Source organism: Hyalella azteca, unplaced genomic scaffold, assembly GCF_000764305.2.
Source record: "Hyalella azteca isolate HAZT.00-mixed unplaced genomic scaffold, Hazt_2.0.2 contig3902, whole genome shotgun sequence".
NCBI classification, from domain to species: Eukaryota; Metazoa; Arthropoda; class Malacostraca; order Amphipoda; family Hyalellidae; genus Hyalella; species Hyalella azteca.
This window is the reverse complement of record NW_025934131.1, coordinates 641,706-659,709: the sequence shown is the minus strand read 5'-3', so window position 1 is coordinate 659,709 and position 18,004 is coordinate 641,706. Positions and strand designations below refer to the sequence as shown.

The 18,004-nt window shown below is 37.4% G+C and overlaps 1 protein-coding gene across 1 annotated transcript; it reads left to right on the top strand.

Annotated features, from left to right (window-relative positions):
* The first annotated feature begins 2,334 nt into the window (after positions 1–2,334).
* Positions 2,335–5,702, top strand: LOC108676869 (apolipoprotein D). The gene is made up of 6 exons (XM_018165021.1): positions 2,335–2,602; positions 2,807–2,931; positions 3,203–3,303; positions 4,094–4,213; positions 5,170–5,270; positions 5,393–5,702. The coding sequence occupies exons 1-6, from the start codon at positions 2,384–2,386 to the stop codon at positions 5,432–5,434; spliced, it is 708 nt and encodes a 235-aa protein (XP_018020510.1). The 5' UTR covers positions 2,335–2,383; the 3' UTR covers positions 5,435–5,702.
* The last annotated feature ends 12,302 nt before the right edge of the window (positions 5,703–18,004 follow it).

The window sequence follows — 18,004 nt, the reverse complement described above, 5'->3', positions numbered from 1 at the left end:
AGTGCGTCTGAAACTATGTCCAAAGAATTAAAAATGCTGTGTTTGAAATATTTCCCAAATATAAATTTGCATGTTTTACTGGTAAATAATTTCAAAATTGGTTCTTTCTTCAGGTATAAGGACGTTATTCCTGCTCGGATGCGATCAAACCTGGTCTATGAGTTCTGTTGTGCACGCTGTGCATCTACGTACGTTGGAATGACGTCGCGTAACTTCTACATCCGGGTTTCTGAACACCGTGGCAGGAGCTATCGTTCTAACTTGCCTCTCGCCAAGCCTCCTCATTCTTCCGTGCGCCTCCATGCTGAACAGTGCGACGTGGCTGTATCTGAGAGTGATTTCAGGATACTCGGTTCCACTTCTGGCTGCTCGGATTTGAGAATTTTGGAGTCTCTACATATCTTCAAACGAAAACCATGTCTCAATAATGCGTTTAGCTCATATAATCTGGAAATAGTAAATCGCTAGGATTTTATATTCTTGTCGTACCCCTAGGACTAAGTTGTTCATAACTAGTCCTGTTTATTTCGATATAATGTTAGGTCTGTTTAGGTTTTATGTCTGTCTTTGAATTTTGACTTTTAAAGTGATTTTATTCATTTTTAGTTTAGTCGAACTGATGATGGAGCTGGACTCCGAAACGTTTTCAATATCGATATGGTGAATTTTCTTGGCGTTTTCTTTGCTTTTAAATTCCTTGTGAACTTGCGATATAAGCAGACTAATGATATACTTATGAGATGGAGAAGTATGGTGCCCTTCGCCCCTGGTGTTTGACACCAGCCTGACTGGGCCTACCCTGAAAAAAAATAAGTGAAGATTGATCATTGTTGTATTGATAAAATGATGGCAGTATAATAGGGCTACCCCAATTTTGCATAGCCTGGAAATTCCATCTTCGCAAGATTTAAAATAAAATTCTAAATATAAATATGAAAATTGTCATTGGGTTGAGTCCTTGTGTCGGCCAGCAATCGTCAAAAATTCACTGGAACTCTTCAGAAACATTCAATCGCATTCAACGGCAGCCTCCACCAATCTTGGCCATGTTTGTTGAAAGATCCTACATTCTGACTCCTGTGTGGAAAGTGTGGTTCAAAAGGCGACAAAAATGTCCCGATCGGGAGAGATGTAAGTCTTGTAATAAATCTTGCACGATTAAAAATTACTCTTCACAGAGCCCTCGGGCTTAATCATGATTTTTGGCATTGTTTCCAATGTGTAGGCGAACTGCATTACGCCCAGCGTTAGTCGTCAAAAACCGAATGTGGAAACGTTTATGCCAGTAATCGATGATTGTCAGAGGTGAATAAGAATTTTGCATAAAGGAATAGTTGAGAAAGTAGACAATTATTCAATGCCGGGTGTATTATGTGGTAGATAAACTTTGAAATGCAATGTTCATTTCTAAATTAGAATTTGTCACGCCTCTTGCAGGATGAGCCATTCCTAACACTAAAAATTAATATTTTCATATCTTTCGCAACGAAGTTTGGTCAGTTTTAATTTAACTGTTGTCTATTTCGTTGCAAGTTCTACCAGCAGATAGTGTAACCGACTTTTGAAATGAATTTCAGCCATTTCTTACGCTAAAAGGGGATGACTTGGGGATATTTAACGATGATTTAGAATACGTTTGCGTCGTGACTAAGACTTTTCAGCCGTTTACGATAGCCAGGAAAACCGTTGCTCATGGTGTTGTACGCATGAAGTTTTGAGTTGTCCGTATAGTTTACAGTAAAGTAAAGCCTGACTCTGAAATAATCTCGTCAACCAGCAATTTTTCAAAGCCTGTATCAATGAAAGCTTTGCCTCTGTTCAAGGACTGACAAATTTTACCGAAGACTTATTCGTCTATCCCTTGATCATTTTTCATGCTGAAATGCATTATTATACATTTCGATAACGATATTTCGCGCCGTATTCGCTTTAATAATTTCATGATATGAGAATATTGACACATATTCATTGTTTTGTATCCGCACGTGTGCATGCATCTATCCTGTAGTTGTTGAGTTTTTCAAAATTTTTATGCAAGAATTCCTCTTGATTGGAGGGTGAGTTTCCCGACACTATAAGACGATGTATCGAGATGTAAAAAGAAGCACAGGACAAGCGAAAGTTAGTAATGCAGCGTGGTTGACGCTAAGCTACACGAGAAATCTCACCGAAGCACAATTTGCGTTGTTTACTAAGAAAATTATAAGACTAAGACGTTCTTGTGTTTGTGGGACCCATTATTGCTATGAGCATAAATGCATTTTCCGACCATGTGAGCTAATTTTACAGGCTATATTTGTCGCAATCTATATAACTCCATAAATTTCCACAGATTATTTTCAGGTTCTCCATCCATTACAAAATCACTATTCAGAGAAGAACAATGATTAAAGTAATAGTGTTAGCAGCACTGTTAGGGTCAGAGTGCGTCGTGGCTCAGTATTCAGCGGCAGAGGCACATTCATTCAGCAAAAGACAGGCGACAGATGACACTCTCGGGACAGCACCTGGGACCATCGTTCCAGGCCCGGCCGACAGCGGCCCTGATCAGACCCCGCAGTGTCCCAAGCCACCCGTAGTCCAGAACTTCCAGGCAGAACGGGTGAGAATTTATTACATTTTCGATGAGGATGCAGCATGCGGAGAAAGCTGGATTGAAGAACAGAAATGTCGCGAAATTTATAGTCCGAAGGCAGGAAATCTTGGTTCTGTGATAAGTTTGGTGATAATTATATTCACTGAAAACTTTCGATTATAAAATAAATACCTATTTTAATTATTGTAATTATTATTATTTCGACGGCAGTATCTGGGGCGGTGGTACGAGATAGAGAGGTTCACGGCTCCGTTCCAGACTGGCATTTGCGTTACCGCAGACTACGCTCTTCTCGGTAACTGTTCCATCGGCGTCACCAATACGCAAGTTCTGCCGTGAGTTATAAAAATATTATCATCATAATTATTCATTATTAGTGAAAATATACTACGAAAAATGATTTGAAAATTTTACTGAAGTTTCGGGACATGATTTTTTGATGAAGGCATATTAATTCTGGATTCAGACATGTTGCATAATATATGTTTGAATGCCAATTTCGTGTGGCATTCTCATGTTCAGTGCCAATTACTTCGAATAATTCTGCACTTCAATATTTGTTTATATAATGATTTTATTGATTGATTCATATTCGCATTTCCAAAGGAACGGCGTGGTCGACGTTGCTAGAGGCGTAGCACACTCAGCAGGCGATCCCGGTAGCGCTTCTCTGACTGTTACATTCCCAGACGAGGAGCGAACAAGAGGTGAGATCTGCAATTATTTTCATTATTGCAGAAAGTTGTTTTCTGAATATCTTGTCATGAATTATAAATTATCATATTAATATACATTACACTATTTTCAATTAAAATTGTATGTGTATTACCAGATAGATGAAAATTGATTGTTGTGAAAGTAATTACACAAAATCAATAGCGCTGTAGCCAGAATTACTTGAGGAACATGAAAGGAAAATGAGCCACAGAGCGGGAAATAAAATGTTTATTTAAAACTTAGAGTTGCATATGAAAGCAAAAAAAACGTATGCATTATAGAATCAATCATGATTTGATTCATTGGTGATATTACATTTTACAGCACGATATTGTTGAAGTTTAAATAAATGCTTGTGCTGGGCATTTTCTCCGAAAATTTCGATGAATGAAAAAATTGATGCCATGAAATTATTATTGAATTTGACGGAATCTGGCATCAACAGAAATCGGGTTTAAGTACCGTGAACGCAGGTCAACTTGCCGCTGGTCTGATTATGGCAATTAATAATAGCACATTAAATTCCAAATGCAAGAAAATATTTAGAAATCCAACCTGTATCTTAACTTTTTAGTCATATCACCATTTTTTTTGTAGTTACATTCATTAAAATCCAAATTATTAGATAATATTGCTATTGAATTGTTACAAGGTTTGTGATGAAGTTTTGTGCATACGTGTCTGAATATTTCCGATCAAACCAGGGTAGGATTCGAGCCTGACCTGACATTTATTAGATTTTTATTTTTTTTTACTTACATGTCTTCTCATACTTTCAAGGTCCAGTACAGACGCCACAAACCGAGGGAAACTACAATGTTCTTGCGACGGACTACGAAAATTACGCCGTAGTGTACAGTTGCTCTATTGCGAACTTCCGTGGCCGAGACACGAAATTCGGTGAGGTTTCCCAAGTTTTTATTATTTATTAGTTCATATTATTTATTATTATAATTATTCTCTGTTGGAAAATAATTTAGGGCAAAATAATCAAGTCTTTTCGTATAGATTAATTACATTGAAAAGATCTCATTACTCTGATGCTAAGCTCAAACTCAGAAGTAAATTAGTGGGCCATACTATAATTAATGCTCATCAATAGTATTGGTCCTCATTGTTTATATCTGTTAAAAAAATACCAGCGAGGGATTGTCTTCTTTTTTAGATGCTGTCCTTATTGTCTCGAATTGAAAATATTTCTTAATCGTCAAATGATTACTAACACAAGGGCGATCAATTGCTTCGAAATCAAATAATTGGTCACTTAAAATAGATTAATTCATTCGAAATAAAATGGACTTAAAAAATTAATTAAATTAATTAGGCTCAAAATTTCTTCATATAATGAAAAAGTTGTCAATAAATTTCCACTTGACCCAATACGAAAACCTTTTAAGTTTTCGCCAATTATTCATCTATATTGTAAAATTCAGTAAACAAATTAATGATTGGCATTGGCTATGATGCGGTAATCACACTAAACGTACAGCTATTTCTAGCACATAGCGAAAAATTTTAAATTTATTCGTGAAAATTCGGTTTTAAGTAGAACTTTGCTATTAATTATTCATTACTACAAACAATATTTGCAATATAATTTACAATTTTATCTGCAACATTCATTACTACAAACAATAATATTTACGTTTATTTACTGACAATCCCACCCTCGCAAGGACACCAATATCACCAAGACGATTTCTATCCCGATTGTCAACTTCAATTCCCTAGATTCGAGCGTGCGTTCCTTTGCCATGCAGATGCCGTTCTCTGAGGCAATGGTAGCTTGAAATTCCTCATAAGAATTTCATGGCGGCAGACGTTGAAGTTATCGCATACCTCTGCCTTCTTTTCAGAGTTTTCGTGGGTCTTAGCTCGCCAGCCTCGAGTGAACTCTGTGTTTCTGCGGCGCTTACATGAATGGCTCCAGAACCTTGGCGTGCCGGCAGAGCGCTACATGCTGACTCGGCAAGCTGGATGTCAGTACACCGCAGCATGATGGTCCTGCAGAGCGCTACATGCTGACTCGACAAGCTGGATGTCAGTACACTGCAGCATGATGACTTGGCAGAGTGCTACATGCTGACTCGGCAAGTTGGATGTCAGTACACCGCATCATGATGGCTCGGCAGAGCGCGGCATGATGGACGAGCCTGACGCGCACATGAGGGCGTGAAGGAAACGTTACTTTTTCGATTAAGCTGGTAAAGAATTTACGTAGTAAATTTTTGCATGCGTTGGCCATTTTGAGATGAATGTTACTGCAGGCGGTATTGTGTGTTTATTGTTCATTCTGGCATAGGTGAAAATATTTTTTGGGATTTTTAACAATAGAGATAATAAAGAATAATATAGTCAGCACAAAAGTGTTAATAAAACGCTAAGTTTTTTCCATCTTTCGATTTATCCGCAAACAATAATTACAAAACATACATATAAAATTAATGGTTCATGGTTCCTCAGGTAAATAATGTACAGTGAATGATGTAAAAATCTAACAAAACACAACGATAGCTTTTACCACATGGATTTATGGCTAGAAGTAAACTTTTTGGGCTTAAAAAGAGAATTGCAACGTATCTTACTGTTATTATATGCAACACATATTTTTCATATGTAGTTAAGATACAGCGGCGGCATAAATTTAAACGTGGCCGTTTGAGAAGTTCTAATCGCCGAACATTTCCACTAGCGAAGCAATCAATGAACTGTTGCGCCGGAATAATGAAGCCCGAGTTCGAATGATCAACAAACTTCACTGCCTGCTAAGTAATGAACCTCCGATGCGCCTTGATGGAGGGTTTCTTCTTTAGAATATTCTCGTATTCTTAATAAAAATGAAGCATCGGAGGGATGTAAGGATGAATTTTTTATGTGAAGTTATTTACGTTCTTTTAGTTTTGTTCTTCAATTACGACACAGGAAACGATCGATGAGAATTATGATTTTTCAAAGACGATTCGACTCGGAGTTCAAATGCAGTGATGTGTTTCGAAATGCTGTAGTAAACATTTGTTAGGAAGGAATTTACTTTGACCCCGATTGTTTAATGACCACAGACTGGCTTGAATTTTGGTAAGCTAAAGCTTCAACCATATCCTCGGTCTGTCGATTAATGTACCAACACGGTGGTGTAACACGGTGCTGTAATATCGTGATATAACACGGTTTTGCAACACGGTGGTGTAACACGGTAGTGCAACACGGTAGTCCAACACGGTAGTGTAACACAGTTGGACTACACGCGGGGTCGCCTGCCGAAGACCACCACTGTAATGGACCATCATGATTCCTGCCTTCCGGAACGTAGCCTTCAACACTTCAAGCCGTCCGTATCTAGGCCGTGGGTGGAACCAGCCCTCGGTAGAACGGCCACTTGTCGAAGGACGGTAAATTTCGGAACAGAACTATGCTATCTGAAACCTAACCTCAGATGCGGTGAACGTAAAATTACGTAATTTAACGATGCCCGGAAGTCAGATTCGATCCGCGGCCTGGTGGTGCACGGCAGGTTCTATGCGAGGCCGGAGGAAGACAAAGACGAGTGGTTCACGGCTGATTGGTGGATGTCCGGAGATATTCAAGGCGTTCGATTCAGGGCTTATTGGTGCACAAAATTGGTGGTGCACGGCTGCGCTCCGGTATCCGGTACCTCAGCGATGACATCCCGAACAGGTTACGTGGCGCTGGTGCAGCCTTGCTGTCGACGCAAAAGTCATTTCCAAATAGATTGCGCTTTTACTTTGTCTGTACGCTCACTTGAATTCAAGCCTGCATTACTGAATGAACTAACTCGGAACCTGAACGATATACATTTTCACCCTGTACAAATTATAACTTTTTTTTTAAATTAGGTGTTTAAATTTGTGCGGACTGTGGAGTAGCTCCAGCTTGGAGTAAAGTAGACAGTTTTTAAGGTTTAATGCAAATAAATAAATGCTAAATTCCTTCAACACAAAGGCAATTTTGGACTGTATATACTCGTATATATACTGTATATACAAGGCCGATTTTGCTCAAGGTGATTGCGAAAGTTATCTAAGATGAAAGTTATTCCGTAAAAAATGCACGCGTCCTTTTACGTTCGTTGTGTATGATCTCCGTCCTGTTAGCTTCTATTTGTTTATACGCTTTTTAAAGTTTCTCTATTTATTTTATTGTTCATAGTAACGTTGAAATTCCACAACCCAGTTAAAATTTAGGGCAGGAATAGAGCAGGCCGTCGCCGGCTGCAGAGCCGACGTAGAGACGCGACAGAGCAGAAATGTCCGCTTTAGAGACGATATCGCCAGCCGTGTATCAGCGCTAATTAGCTTCTGAGTACCTTGCAGAGTTCCGTCTCTGCCGAGCTGCTAGAATTTTGTCTCTGTATCAGCCATGGCGCAGCGCAGTTTTAGGGATAGATGGCCGGTTATAGTTTCACGGCTCCATCCTGCTAAAGCGCGACCAGCCCGGCTAAACCCGGCGCCGGTCTCGGCTCAAAATTTTAACTGGGAATAGACGAATCTGAAATCAAAACAAAAGATTTTTTAAAAGTTTAAGTTCATAGCTCAGAATTATAATGGCAACTGTTACATTGAATCCTCGGATTATTGCACTCAACAATATTTTAATTCCATTTAAATACTCACCAATTTTCTATCGCTAGCGCTGATTATTCTGATATTCTTATCGGCAATATTTCCCGGTTTTCCGGAAATTTTATTTCGGTTTCACTCTGTTACAGCCAGAATAAAGGTAGCGATTACTTACACGACGCAGTTATGAATAGACTTGCAGGCACCAAGGAATCGCTTTGAGCTTCCGCGTCACTTTCTTACTGTGAAGTTTCTCAATTGGTGTCGCCAGTGAGGGAGAGACATGAGAAACGTTTGAGTGTTTATTGCAGAATAACTGAGCCTGCGACATCTAGCAGCACCCAAATTGATTCAAGTCTTGATTTTCAAGGACGTTCGGGACTTCAATGGGGTGATTAGAAGCAAGGCCACATTTGTTTGTTGCTAATCGGACACTTGAGTCTGTACCGATAAACTGGTCGTAGTGTATCATTTCCACGATAAGGGCCTTGTCAGCTTATGATGGTGGGCAAGTGAGAGTATTTTGAAAAATGTTTGAAATAGTATGAAAAATTGTACTTCTTAGTCGTCAATATTATATGTACAAAGCGAGATCCTGTTAGAACACAATGTGTTAAGTCTGTCCTATCCATGAACTCATATCGAGAATACAAACATAAATTTGTAAATGTAGTTTCAGAGCAATCTCAGTAATTATGAAAATAGCAATCAGTAATAATAACGATCAGTAATTATGAAAAAACACGCCGCTTTCTGCGATTTCCAAACAAGATTTATCTTCTTTGCTTCTTAGTTACAAGCTCGCAGTACCTACGAGGCTTTAAAGATAATTGTAAATGATCTTAATGTACGATACCTTTAAGAAAGAACACACGCGAATTATTTAAAGCCAATATATTCCGTTCGATTTTATTTTTGTTATACCAGATACACTTTGGTTTGGTAAATTAAAAGAGCCATGCAGCTCCTGCGCTATTAACAGCAGAATCAACATATAATAAATAAAAATATTTACATAATTAGTTCAATTGAATAGCAAGTTCACCATGAATTTAAGAACAGAATAAAGGCTAAGTAAATTCACCGCTATTTCACTAACCATCTTCATATCATATTTAATTTCAACGAAAAAATTTTAAATCTACTTTGCGTTTTCTTCATGTTCCAATTCTCTACGATAAATACAGACACGTGACACGTGTCTCTGTTGCCCGAAAATAAACAATTAATGCCATTAAAGCAAAAGATCTTCATTAATTTGTTACGATGAGGGCTGGGCCGTAAATATCACAGTGTACTGAACATTGATTTTTATCTTAAGTAGAAGTCGCCTCTTGTGTCAACGATCATCAAAGGTGTAGCTGCTTAAATGTGAGGGAAATGCTTTACGTAATTAGAGCTTCGCCTTTAGACTGCCGTGCTCGAATAAACATAGTGGAATGTCTTTGTATCTACGTAACTCATAATAGATAATGCTTCAATTAATTCTTCTATTAATGAATAATTTATTGTACTGTGTAACAACGATACACGAATATGCCAGAGTGCTTGATATGAATAATGATGACTTCTTATGAGATCTGCTTCTTATTTCATCAAGATATTCAATAATTTTGATTATCATTAAAAGCTCATTCAAAGATTATGAACTCAAATTAGGAAAAGAATGTTTTACATTTTACTTTTTAAGGCACGAATTCGGCTTCTGCTTAAAAAATTTACTCATTGTTCAAAATTTATCTATTTATCTATTATCTATTAATGGATTAATTATCAAATAAAAATCTACTGATTGTATAAGTCCAAGATCCGATGCTGATAGTACATGAAATCTCAAATTTGATTAAGGATGATTTATAAAGAGGGTAATATTTCGTACTCATCCAGATGCAGGTATAAAGGCCGGTTTCTTTCACTATGTACGGAGCGGCCAAATTAGCTAATGCCCTGACGTAAATGGCTCATCTTTCTTCTGATTAGCGATCGTAAAGGCTTACTTTTGCTCATAAAGGTGCTCTCCTAGAAAGCAATTACGAACACCAAGAGTGTGAGCAAAGCAACATTGACAAAATAATTCGTACTTCTCAGTTTCTCCGTGACCTTTTTGGGGTACTGTGCAGAGAACGTAAAGAAATTAACGATGTCGACGCCAAGCCTCAGCAAAACCCGAGGGATTTCCAAAGATTGACAAGAAAAAGGCTACACAGATTTGTCGGGGGTTCTGGAGAAATGAGACTATATTTATCAATATAATATTTGCAATGGGTATACGATGCATTTATATGGTTACAACTTTTTCGTCAAAAGATCAGGGATTGCGGTCAAAAGGAGGAATGAGAAAGCATCTTATATATATCTTACATCAAAATATCGTGCAAATAATTCGATATTTCCAAAAATTTCCTATCCCACTTTTGTGTAGATTGTGAAAAAATTCAAGAATACAAATTTATAAGTTCCACTCACTGCGTACTTGCGTATTTGGTCATGCCATTCAACGATACATATAATGAAGCGAGAAGTTCTGAGAGTATTTACTAAACAACCAATATATTGATCATTTGGGAGTTCATTTGCAGGAGTATGTTCACCTGAGTAAATATTCGCGTTAAATTTTAAGAGGTGGGACGCTCTAATCGAGTTCAATACATCGAAGTCATCGATTATCAGACACGATGATGGACGGAAGAATTGCTGCAACTGGCTCAGCAGTGAGCAAAAAAGCAAAGCGTCGAGCGATCACAATAGAACAAAGAGATCCGATCCTTTGTCATTCATAATAGGTATTTAGATTTGATTACAGTAAGCGCTACTGAGGCTATTTGTTGGAATATTATTTACATGTCATGACAATAGGGGACGAAAGACTTTAATGACGAAAGAATGGTTAGTGTCAACAGCAACCAGTGTACTTTAACTTAATGAGAATTATACGAGTTAGTGCATATCACAACAAAGGCAGACACTTGCTTCAAGCTTATTTATAAGTTTTTAATATATTGATTGTTCAATTTTTACCGTTCTTTAGTAAAATTGAAGTTTGATATACAGCAACAGGAGCACAACGCTTGATCGAGTTGGGTAACAATTATAGCTTTCTGCATGGCTGAAAAAATATCATTAATTTTTGCTTCTTATGTGAACAAAATCTGAATAGATTTCAATAAATTCGACAATGCTTTCTACTCTGAAAGTGAAGCGGATTTCTTTTGTCAATTAATTAAAGTCTTCCGCAGAAAGTGAGTATATTCGCAAGCCTGAATCATTGAGTAACCGCCATCAAGCCGCTCCAAATGGCCGTGAATTTGACCGATATTGAACTTTAGTTCGTTAATGAGATTGCCGGATACGCACAATGCATTATCATGTGGTTCATTTATTGCAATTAATAAACTGAAATATAATGATAATCTGCATTTAAATCGTTCAGGCTAATACACTTCATAAAGGCAATGACATTTGAAACTGTGAATGGACCCGGCATGGACAGCAAAAAATATAACTCAGTACTCACTGCAGTGAGTGACAGAGAGCGCATTTTCTCGTCGACGAAAATTTGAGGTCACGGACGGACGGACAGACGGACGGACATGGCGGGCACAATAGTGCATTTTTTCCATAAATGAGAAAATGCGTTAAAAAGTGAATGAGGACATTATTTTTCTCGGATTATTTTGAACCAATTAAATAGCGTCTTAAAAATGTCTTACTTTTCCATGTACAAAAAAATCATTTTATAAGATTTATTCAAATATACATGAATAGGATAAAAATATAGGAATGACTATCAAAATATAGGAATGACTATCAAAAACCATTCATATAAGATCCACATTTTTTGAGGAAAATTTTGGTTCAGTTTTTACTTTCAATGATACATTGAAAAGTAAACATATAAAAATTGCATTTATTCTCTTCGTTATCAACAACTTTGAGATATAGTAATACATTTCTGCGTCTCATGTTCCGTCTGTTTGCGAATAAGGTATTGACACGTGGTCGGATATAAATTGCAATGTTTTGAGATAAACTTCATTGAGAATCCGAACATGCGCTTGAATGGATAACTTTTTTGTGAAATGTGTAGTTCGGTGGTCCGAGCTAGTGCTCCTTGTTAGTCAAGCTACTTCCACTTGCATTTGATAGGACTTGTGTTGCATTGGGCATGACAAAAGTTGACCATTCCAAAGTTTGAGCTATAGACTCGGAAATTCGCTGATTGGAACATTTCACAAAAACCACATTTCCTATATAAATTGAATGAGTCTATTTCCAATGAAATTTAAATAATCTTTTACACCTAAATCACATATCAATATATTCAACTAACGGGCCTAGGGCATTTATATTCCGCTTGCATTAATCCACGACAATAATACAATAATTTTTTTATCTTAAATTGAAACCAGCCAAGTGCATAACAATGATTCCAAAATAATTGACATCCTTCTTCGATTTTTTCACTATCGTTGTTATTTAATCATTATTTGGTCATTCGGTTTCGTATTGACATAGCACGAAAATATTGGATCAATATAATTGTAAGAAATTAATAATGCATGACAAGATGAGAAGCTTCACAACTCGATCCCATATTAAAAAGTTCTATGATAAATATAGCGAAATATTAGTTTCTTTCGAGCGAATTTTTTTATTTAAATTTTCAATATCAGATACACGATGGGTAATTTTTTTCTTGACAAATTCTCTGCATTAAATTTGCAGCAATGATAACGAGCTCGATTAAATTTTAATTCCGCACAGTAAACCTACAGTTAATGCTCTCAATAATTTTAGTAACAGGCAAAAAAATATATATCAGTTTGTTCCGAAAATTAAAACGACATTTTTACGATAAGAAACCCATTAAAGTCTTTGCAGGCAGCCAGCCCAGCGATTTTTGAACGCGTGAGCAATGATTTGAAGAACATTTCGGTGGCGAATGAAGCGGAGACGTGTTCCTCGCTCACTTTAAACGCACGTTGGCACATGTAGAATATATTGTAGCTATTTGAGCATGTGTACCCACAATACCTAGCATTTTGAAATATTACTTAAGCAATTTTAAAATAAGCTAAAAATTATAAACTATTTCACCCAAAGAGGACAGCAAAAAATTCACATACAGTTGCAGGAAAAAGCTTACCCGAAAAACTGAAGAATGAAGGATTAATTAGTTAAATAATTAAATAGATTAATGAAGTTTCAAGACTTTTTCGACGCCACTTTTCAACGTATACCTTACATAATTTTATTCAAGAGAACCTTTAAAAAATATAACTCAGTACTCACTACAGCAAGTGACAGAGAGCGCATTTTCTCGTCAACGAAAACGTGGTCACGGACAGACGGACAGACTGACGGACAGACGGACAGACAGACGGACGGACATGACGAGCGCAATAGCGCCTTTTTTCCATAAATGAGAAAATGCGCTATAATTACAAGAATTTTAGCAAGAATATTGGACTGTTTAATTAAGTTATATCTTGTATATGCCCCGACTTACAATGCAACCTTATTTTGAAACATGACATTGATGAGATTTTGGAAAAATAAACATAAATTTCATATCAAAACCTGGTGGGTATCACATTAAAATCAAATATCCTGTCCGATTACTTATAATCGTCATGCCACGAAGTTAATGACTTCTCGTTTGGTTAACAATTAAATTCTAAAATCAATTCGACATGAAAGCATTACTGGATATTTCTCAAACCGCAATACTTGTTCAGAGAAAGTTGAACCTCCAACTCAATAACTGCATGCTCCAGACAAGCCGATCTGCATTTGCATCTTCTAATTTAATCCTCCTTTGCATATTACGCAAATGTGATGATCCTTGACGAGCTAAACTACTTCTGCTGCACTCCTCTGCATCTCTGCCTTCACTGCAGCAGTGTTTAAGTGTGTCATCCAGCCCCTGCAGTGTTTAAGTGTGTCATCCAGCCCCTGCAGTGTTTAAGTGTTCAGCCCCTGCAGTGTTCAAGTGTTTCATCCAGCCCCTGCAGTGTTCAAGTGTGTCATCCAGCCCCTGCAGTGTTTATGTGTGTCATCCAGCTCCTGCAGTACTTAAGTGTGTCATCCAGCCCCTGCAGTGTTTAAGTGTGTCATCCAGCCCCTGCACTGTTTAAGTGTGTCATCCAGCCCTTGCAGTGTTTAAGTGTGTCATAGGATCCAAAATGATCACAGTATCGATACAAATACTGCTATGCTCAGCAACCCTGCCTCACAAGCAGCATTGTTTAAGTGTGTTGCTATCAAGCCCAAGAGTTTAAGTGTGTCATTGCTGGCCAAAGACGATGACCGTCTCGATACAAATGAAATTCTCGACTGCAGATAAGTGCAATTGGAAACCCAGACAACTCATGGCCGTTTGTAGTTGATATTAAGGAGTATTAGAGAAATGGAATGACTTTAAATTGCCCTTAAAATGTTCCGCTTATAAAGAGAAACATTTCTTTTTATGAGAGAAATGATAAATTTCTCTTATAAAGGGAAACATATTATTTTTTTAATTAAATTGATTCATATTTTTGTGAATTTCTCTAAATTCAGACTACATATTATTTTTTTCTTAAAGAGCGACACTTCATATAAAGTAGTTTCGAATCATTGGTGACTACAATTTGACATAAGTGTATTTTCGCTAGAACTTGTCTTACTTTAATCTCCTTTAAACAGTTCATTTTGAATTGGTAACTTCCACACATTCGAGGTTTTTATGGTTCAAATATTCGAAGTTCGAAAGAAGAAATCGAATAAAAATAAAAAATTAAAGCGAAAGAAACATAACATTCCAATAAATTTATTACTATGTAAAAATGGTGACGCGCGTGACATCCTGTAAGTTTTCTCCATTAAATTTTGAGGAGACCATAATAAGGGGAGGCGGGCGACGCTGTGTTTGGAGGTTGAGGCTCGTGAAAGTATCTTCATGTGGTGGCTTGATAAGCCAATATTGGCTGTAACGAGCAAAAGTGGCTTGTCGCAACATCGATACTCGCTTTACGATCATATTCGCTCTGATGCGTGGTGAAAATTGTGGCGACGTTGTTATGCCGAGATCTCGCTTGCCCTGATACGGGGCGAAAATTGTGGCGACGTTGCTATGCCACGATCTTGTTTGCCCTGATACGGGGTGAAAATTGTGGCGACGTTGCTATGCCACGATCTTGCTTGCCCTGATATGTGGCGAAAATTGTGGCGACGTTGCTATGCCGTGATATTGCTTGCCCTGATATGGGGTGAAAATTGTGGCGACGTTGCTATGCCATGATCTTGCTTGCCCTGCTATGGGGTGAAAATTGTGGCGACGTTGCTATGCCATGATCTCGCTTGCCCTGACATGTGGCGAAAATTGTGGCGACGTTGCTATGCCGTGATCTTGCTTGCCCTGATATGGGGTGAAAATTGTGGTGACGTTGCTATGCCGTGATCTTGCTTGCCCTGATATGGGGCGAAAATTATGGCGACGTTGCTATGCCATGATCTTGCTTGCCCTGAGATGGGGCGAAAATTGTGGCGACGTTGCTATGCCATGATCTTGCTTGCCCTGATATGGGGTGAAAATTGTGGCGACGTTGCTATGCCATGATCTCGCTTGCCCTGATATGGGGTGAAAATATTATTGTGGCGACGTTGCTATGCCGTGATCTTGCTTGCCCTGATATGTGTGAAAATTGTGGCGATGTTCCTGTTACAGCATAAGTGGACCGAAATTCTTTATGTATAGAATGAAAATTTGAGCGTGACTTAATAATGTAGAAGTCTTCAATTCCAAAGATTTGTTTTGGCGAAGAGAACATAATATTATGATACAGGACCCTATCAATACACTTGAAATAGCGGCACTTTATTATAATATAACCGATATTTAAGATTAAATCCATTAGAATAGGCCGGCCAGACTGACATGCTGAATAAATTATATGTATACAGTTTCTCTCTGCGAAATAGAATATAGATTTTATTCCAATATTTTATAAAATTATGATTTTTTTTACATATAAATTCATACGGAATGATTAATCAAGAATCCAATGATACTTTTACTAATGTAGTAAAACTGATGAATGTAAAATTTTGCGGCTAATTACGAAACTCCACGGAGTCACCCTGCCATTCTTGCGTGAGTGCTACACGGTATTTTAAAGCAAGGGATGAAGTTTATTGATTCTCCATGTTATTCATTTGGAAAAGCTTTGTCTGGGGCACTCAAGTGCAGCTTCCATTGTGAGAGAAATTTCTCGCCACATCCAGCGGATGACTGATGGCTTCCTTCCACATCACCATTTATTTGTTTCCCTCCACATCACGCCAGATTGCATCACCATTTATAATCATTTTCGGGCCTTGAATCTGCCATCATTCTTCCCCAGCCAACCAACCTGCATAAAGAATTATGAAATTTTGACTGTAAATTTAATTCACTTGGATTTGCGCGGAATAACTGCAATCCTCAGCCATAGCGGCGCTCGCACCAAAACAAAGACCATAGTCGAAAAGCTTAGAAAAAAATACATGGAAATACTCGTTCGTTTAAAGCCTTTGAAAAATGTAACCAATCATTGGTGCAACCAAGCTTTAAATCCCGGAAAAATGGTCAGTTATAGTTATAATTTTGCCTCACCTTTTGGGAAATGCGTTTAATAAAATACCCTCATTATTTGTGAAACACATGTAGTGTTATAAATGACGAATGTTGGAATGAGCTTCCTACTGCGTTATAAAGGTTTGCGCTTTTCATTCTCTACGCTTTTATCTCTTCATTCGAATTTCACCCAAAAATTTTGAGCATCCTCAGAATTTCACCCAAAAATTATGAGCATCCTCAGAATTTTATTATACCTATTAGTACAATTTACGATATTTGTAATGACTTATTGCTTTTAAAATGTCTCGTGTTGTACGTATTTTCCTTCTAATTAACCTCACCTCACGTAAAAGTTTTATTTGAAGTCACAATTAATTAGTTACGCTTATTGCAAATAATTCTTTTCATCCAAGGCTTCACATTTCAGCCAGAATGGAGAAGCTTGTGTATCGTCATTTCTGATTTTTTTTCAGTGATTTACAATCCGACTTAAACGGTGCATTAAACGCTGCAAAATATGCAAGTAACGTGCATACTATCATTTTTCTTGATTAAAATAAAAAAAAATATTAAATGCCAAAAAATCCGGCTGATCAAAATGCCCAGAAATTGTCTTAATTATATTAAAATAAAATGCACGAAGCATGAGCCAAAATTCAGACTCCACGTTTTTCTTGGATTAAGAAATCGCCGCGGGCGGGCTGATCCAATGCCTCTTCAGCATATTTGCATATACACTTAATTAGAGCGCCGCGTAAAGCCTAAATTGAATAACTTATGGAACTTTTCCTTCATCATCGCAGATAAGAGAGCGCCTGCATTCTTTATTTAATGCGAGTAAATTCACAAGAACTTCTCGAGTCTTTGCCAGGCTCTTGTTTATTTATGAGAAATGAGGTGAGTAAGATTGAAGTATGCGACACGGAAAATCATTTTCAACTTCGCAGGACTTCGTTTTCGATATGATTTATCTTAAGGAAGTCGTATTAAAAAGAGAGATTCATTAAGTTCATAAAAATCAATATCACGTTTGCGAATAAGTTAATTAGAATATGAAATTGTCATTATACTTTTAACATGAAAAATATTCTTCTGGATTACATGAATAGCCTACTAGTTGTAAAAAAATGATCGAAGATAACTTGCCGGAAGCCCCTCAGAGGCAGCGCATTGTACTAAAGATATATTAAGCTTAAAATGTATCGAAGAATATTATTTCAGAGTTTCATGTAAAAAATGTGAAGTAATTTGATCGATGATAAAAATGTTCACTCTAACGTTTAACGTTACTAAAAATGATAGTAACGACTGACCTTTCCAATATTCTGGAAATACAAATAAAATTTTCGAAAATTACTTGCTTTGCTGAACTGGTCGCCGATGAGATATTCCCAATTCTCCGGAGCTAATTTATCACATGAATAAATCTAATTCGCAGTCCATCACACGAACTCTAGGCGAGAAATAATCCTATCTGCAAAAACGAGGACGCATTTGATGGCAAGCAAAGACTAG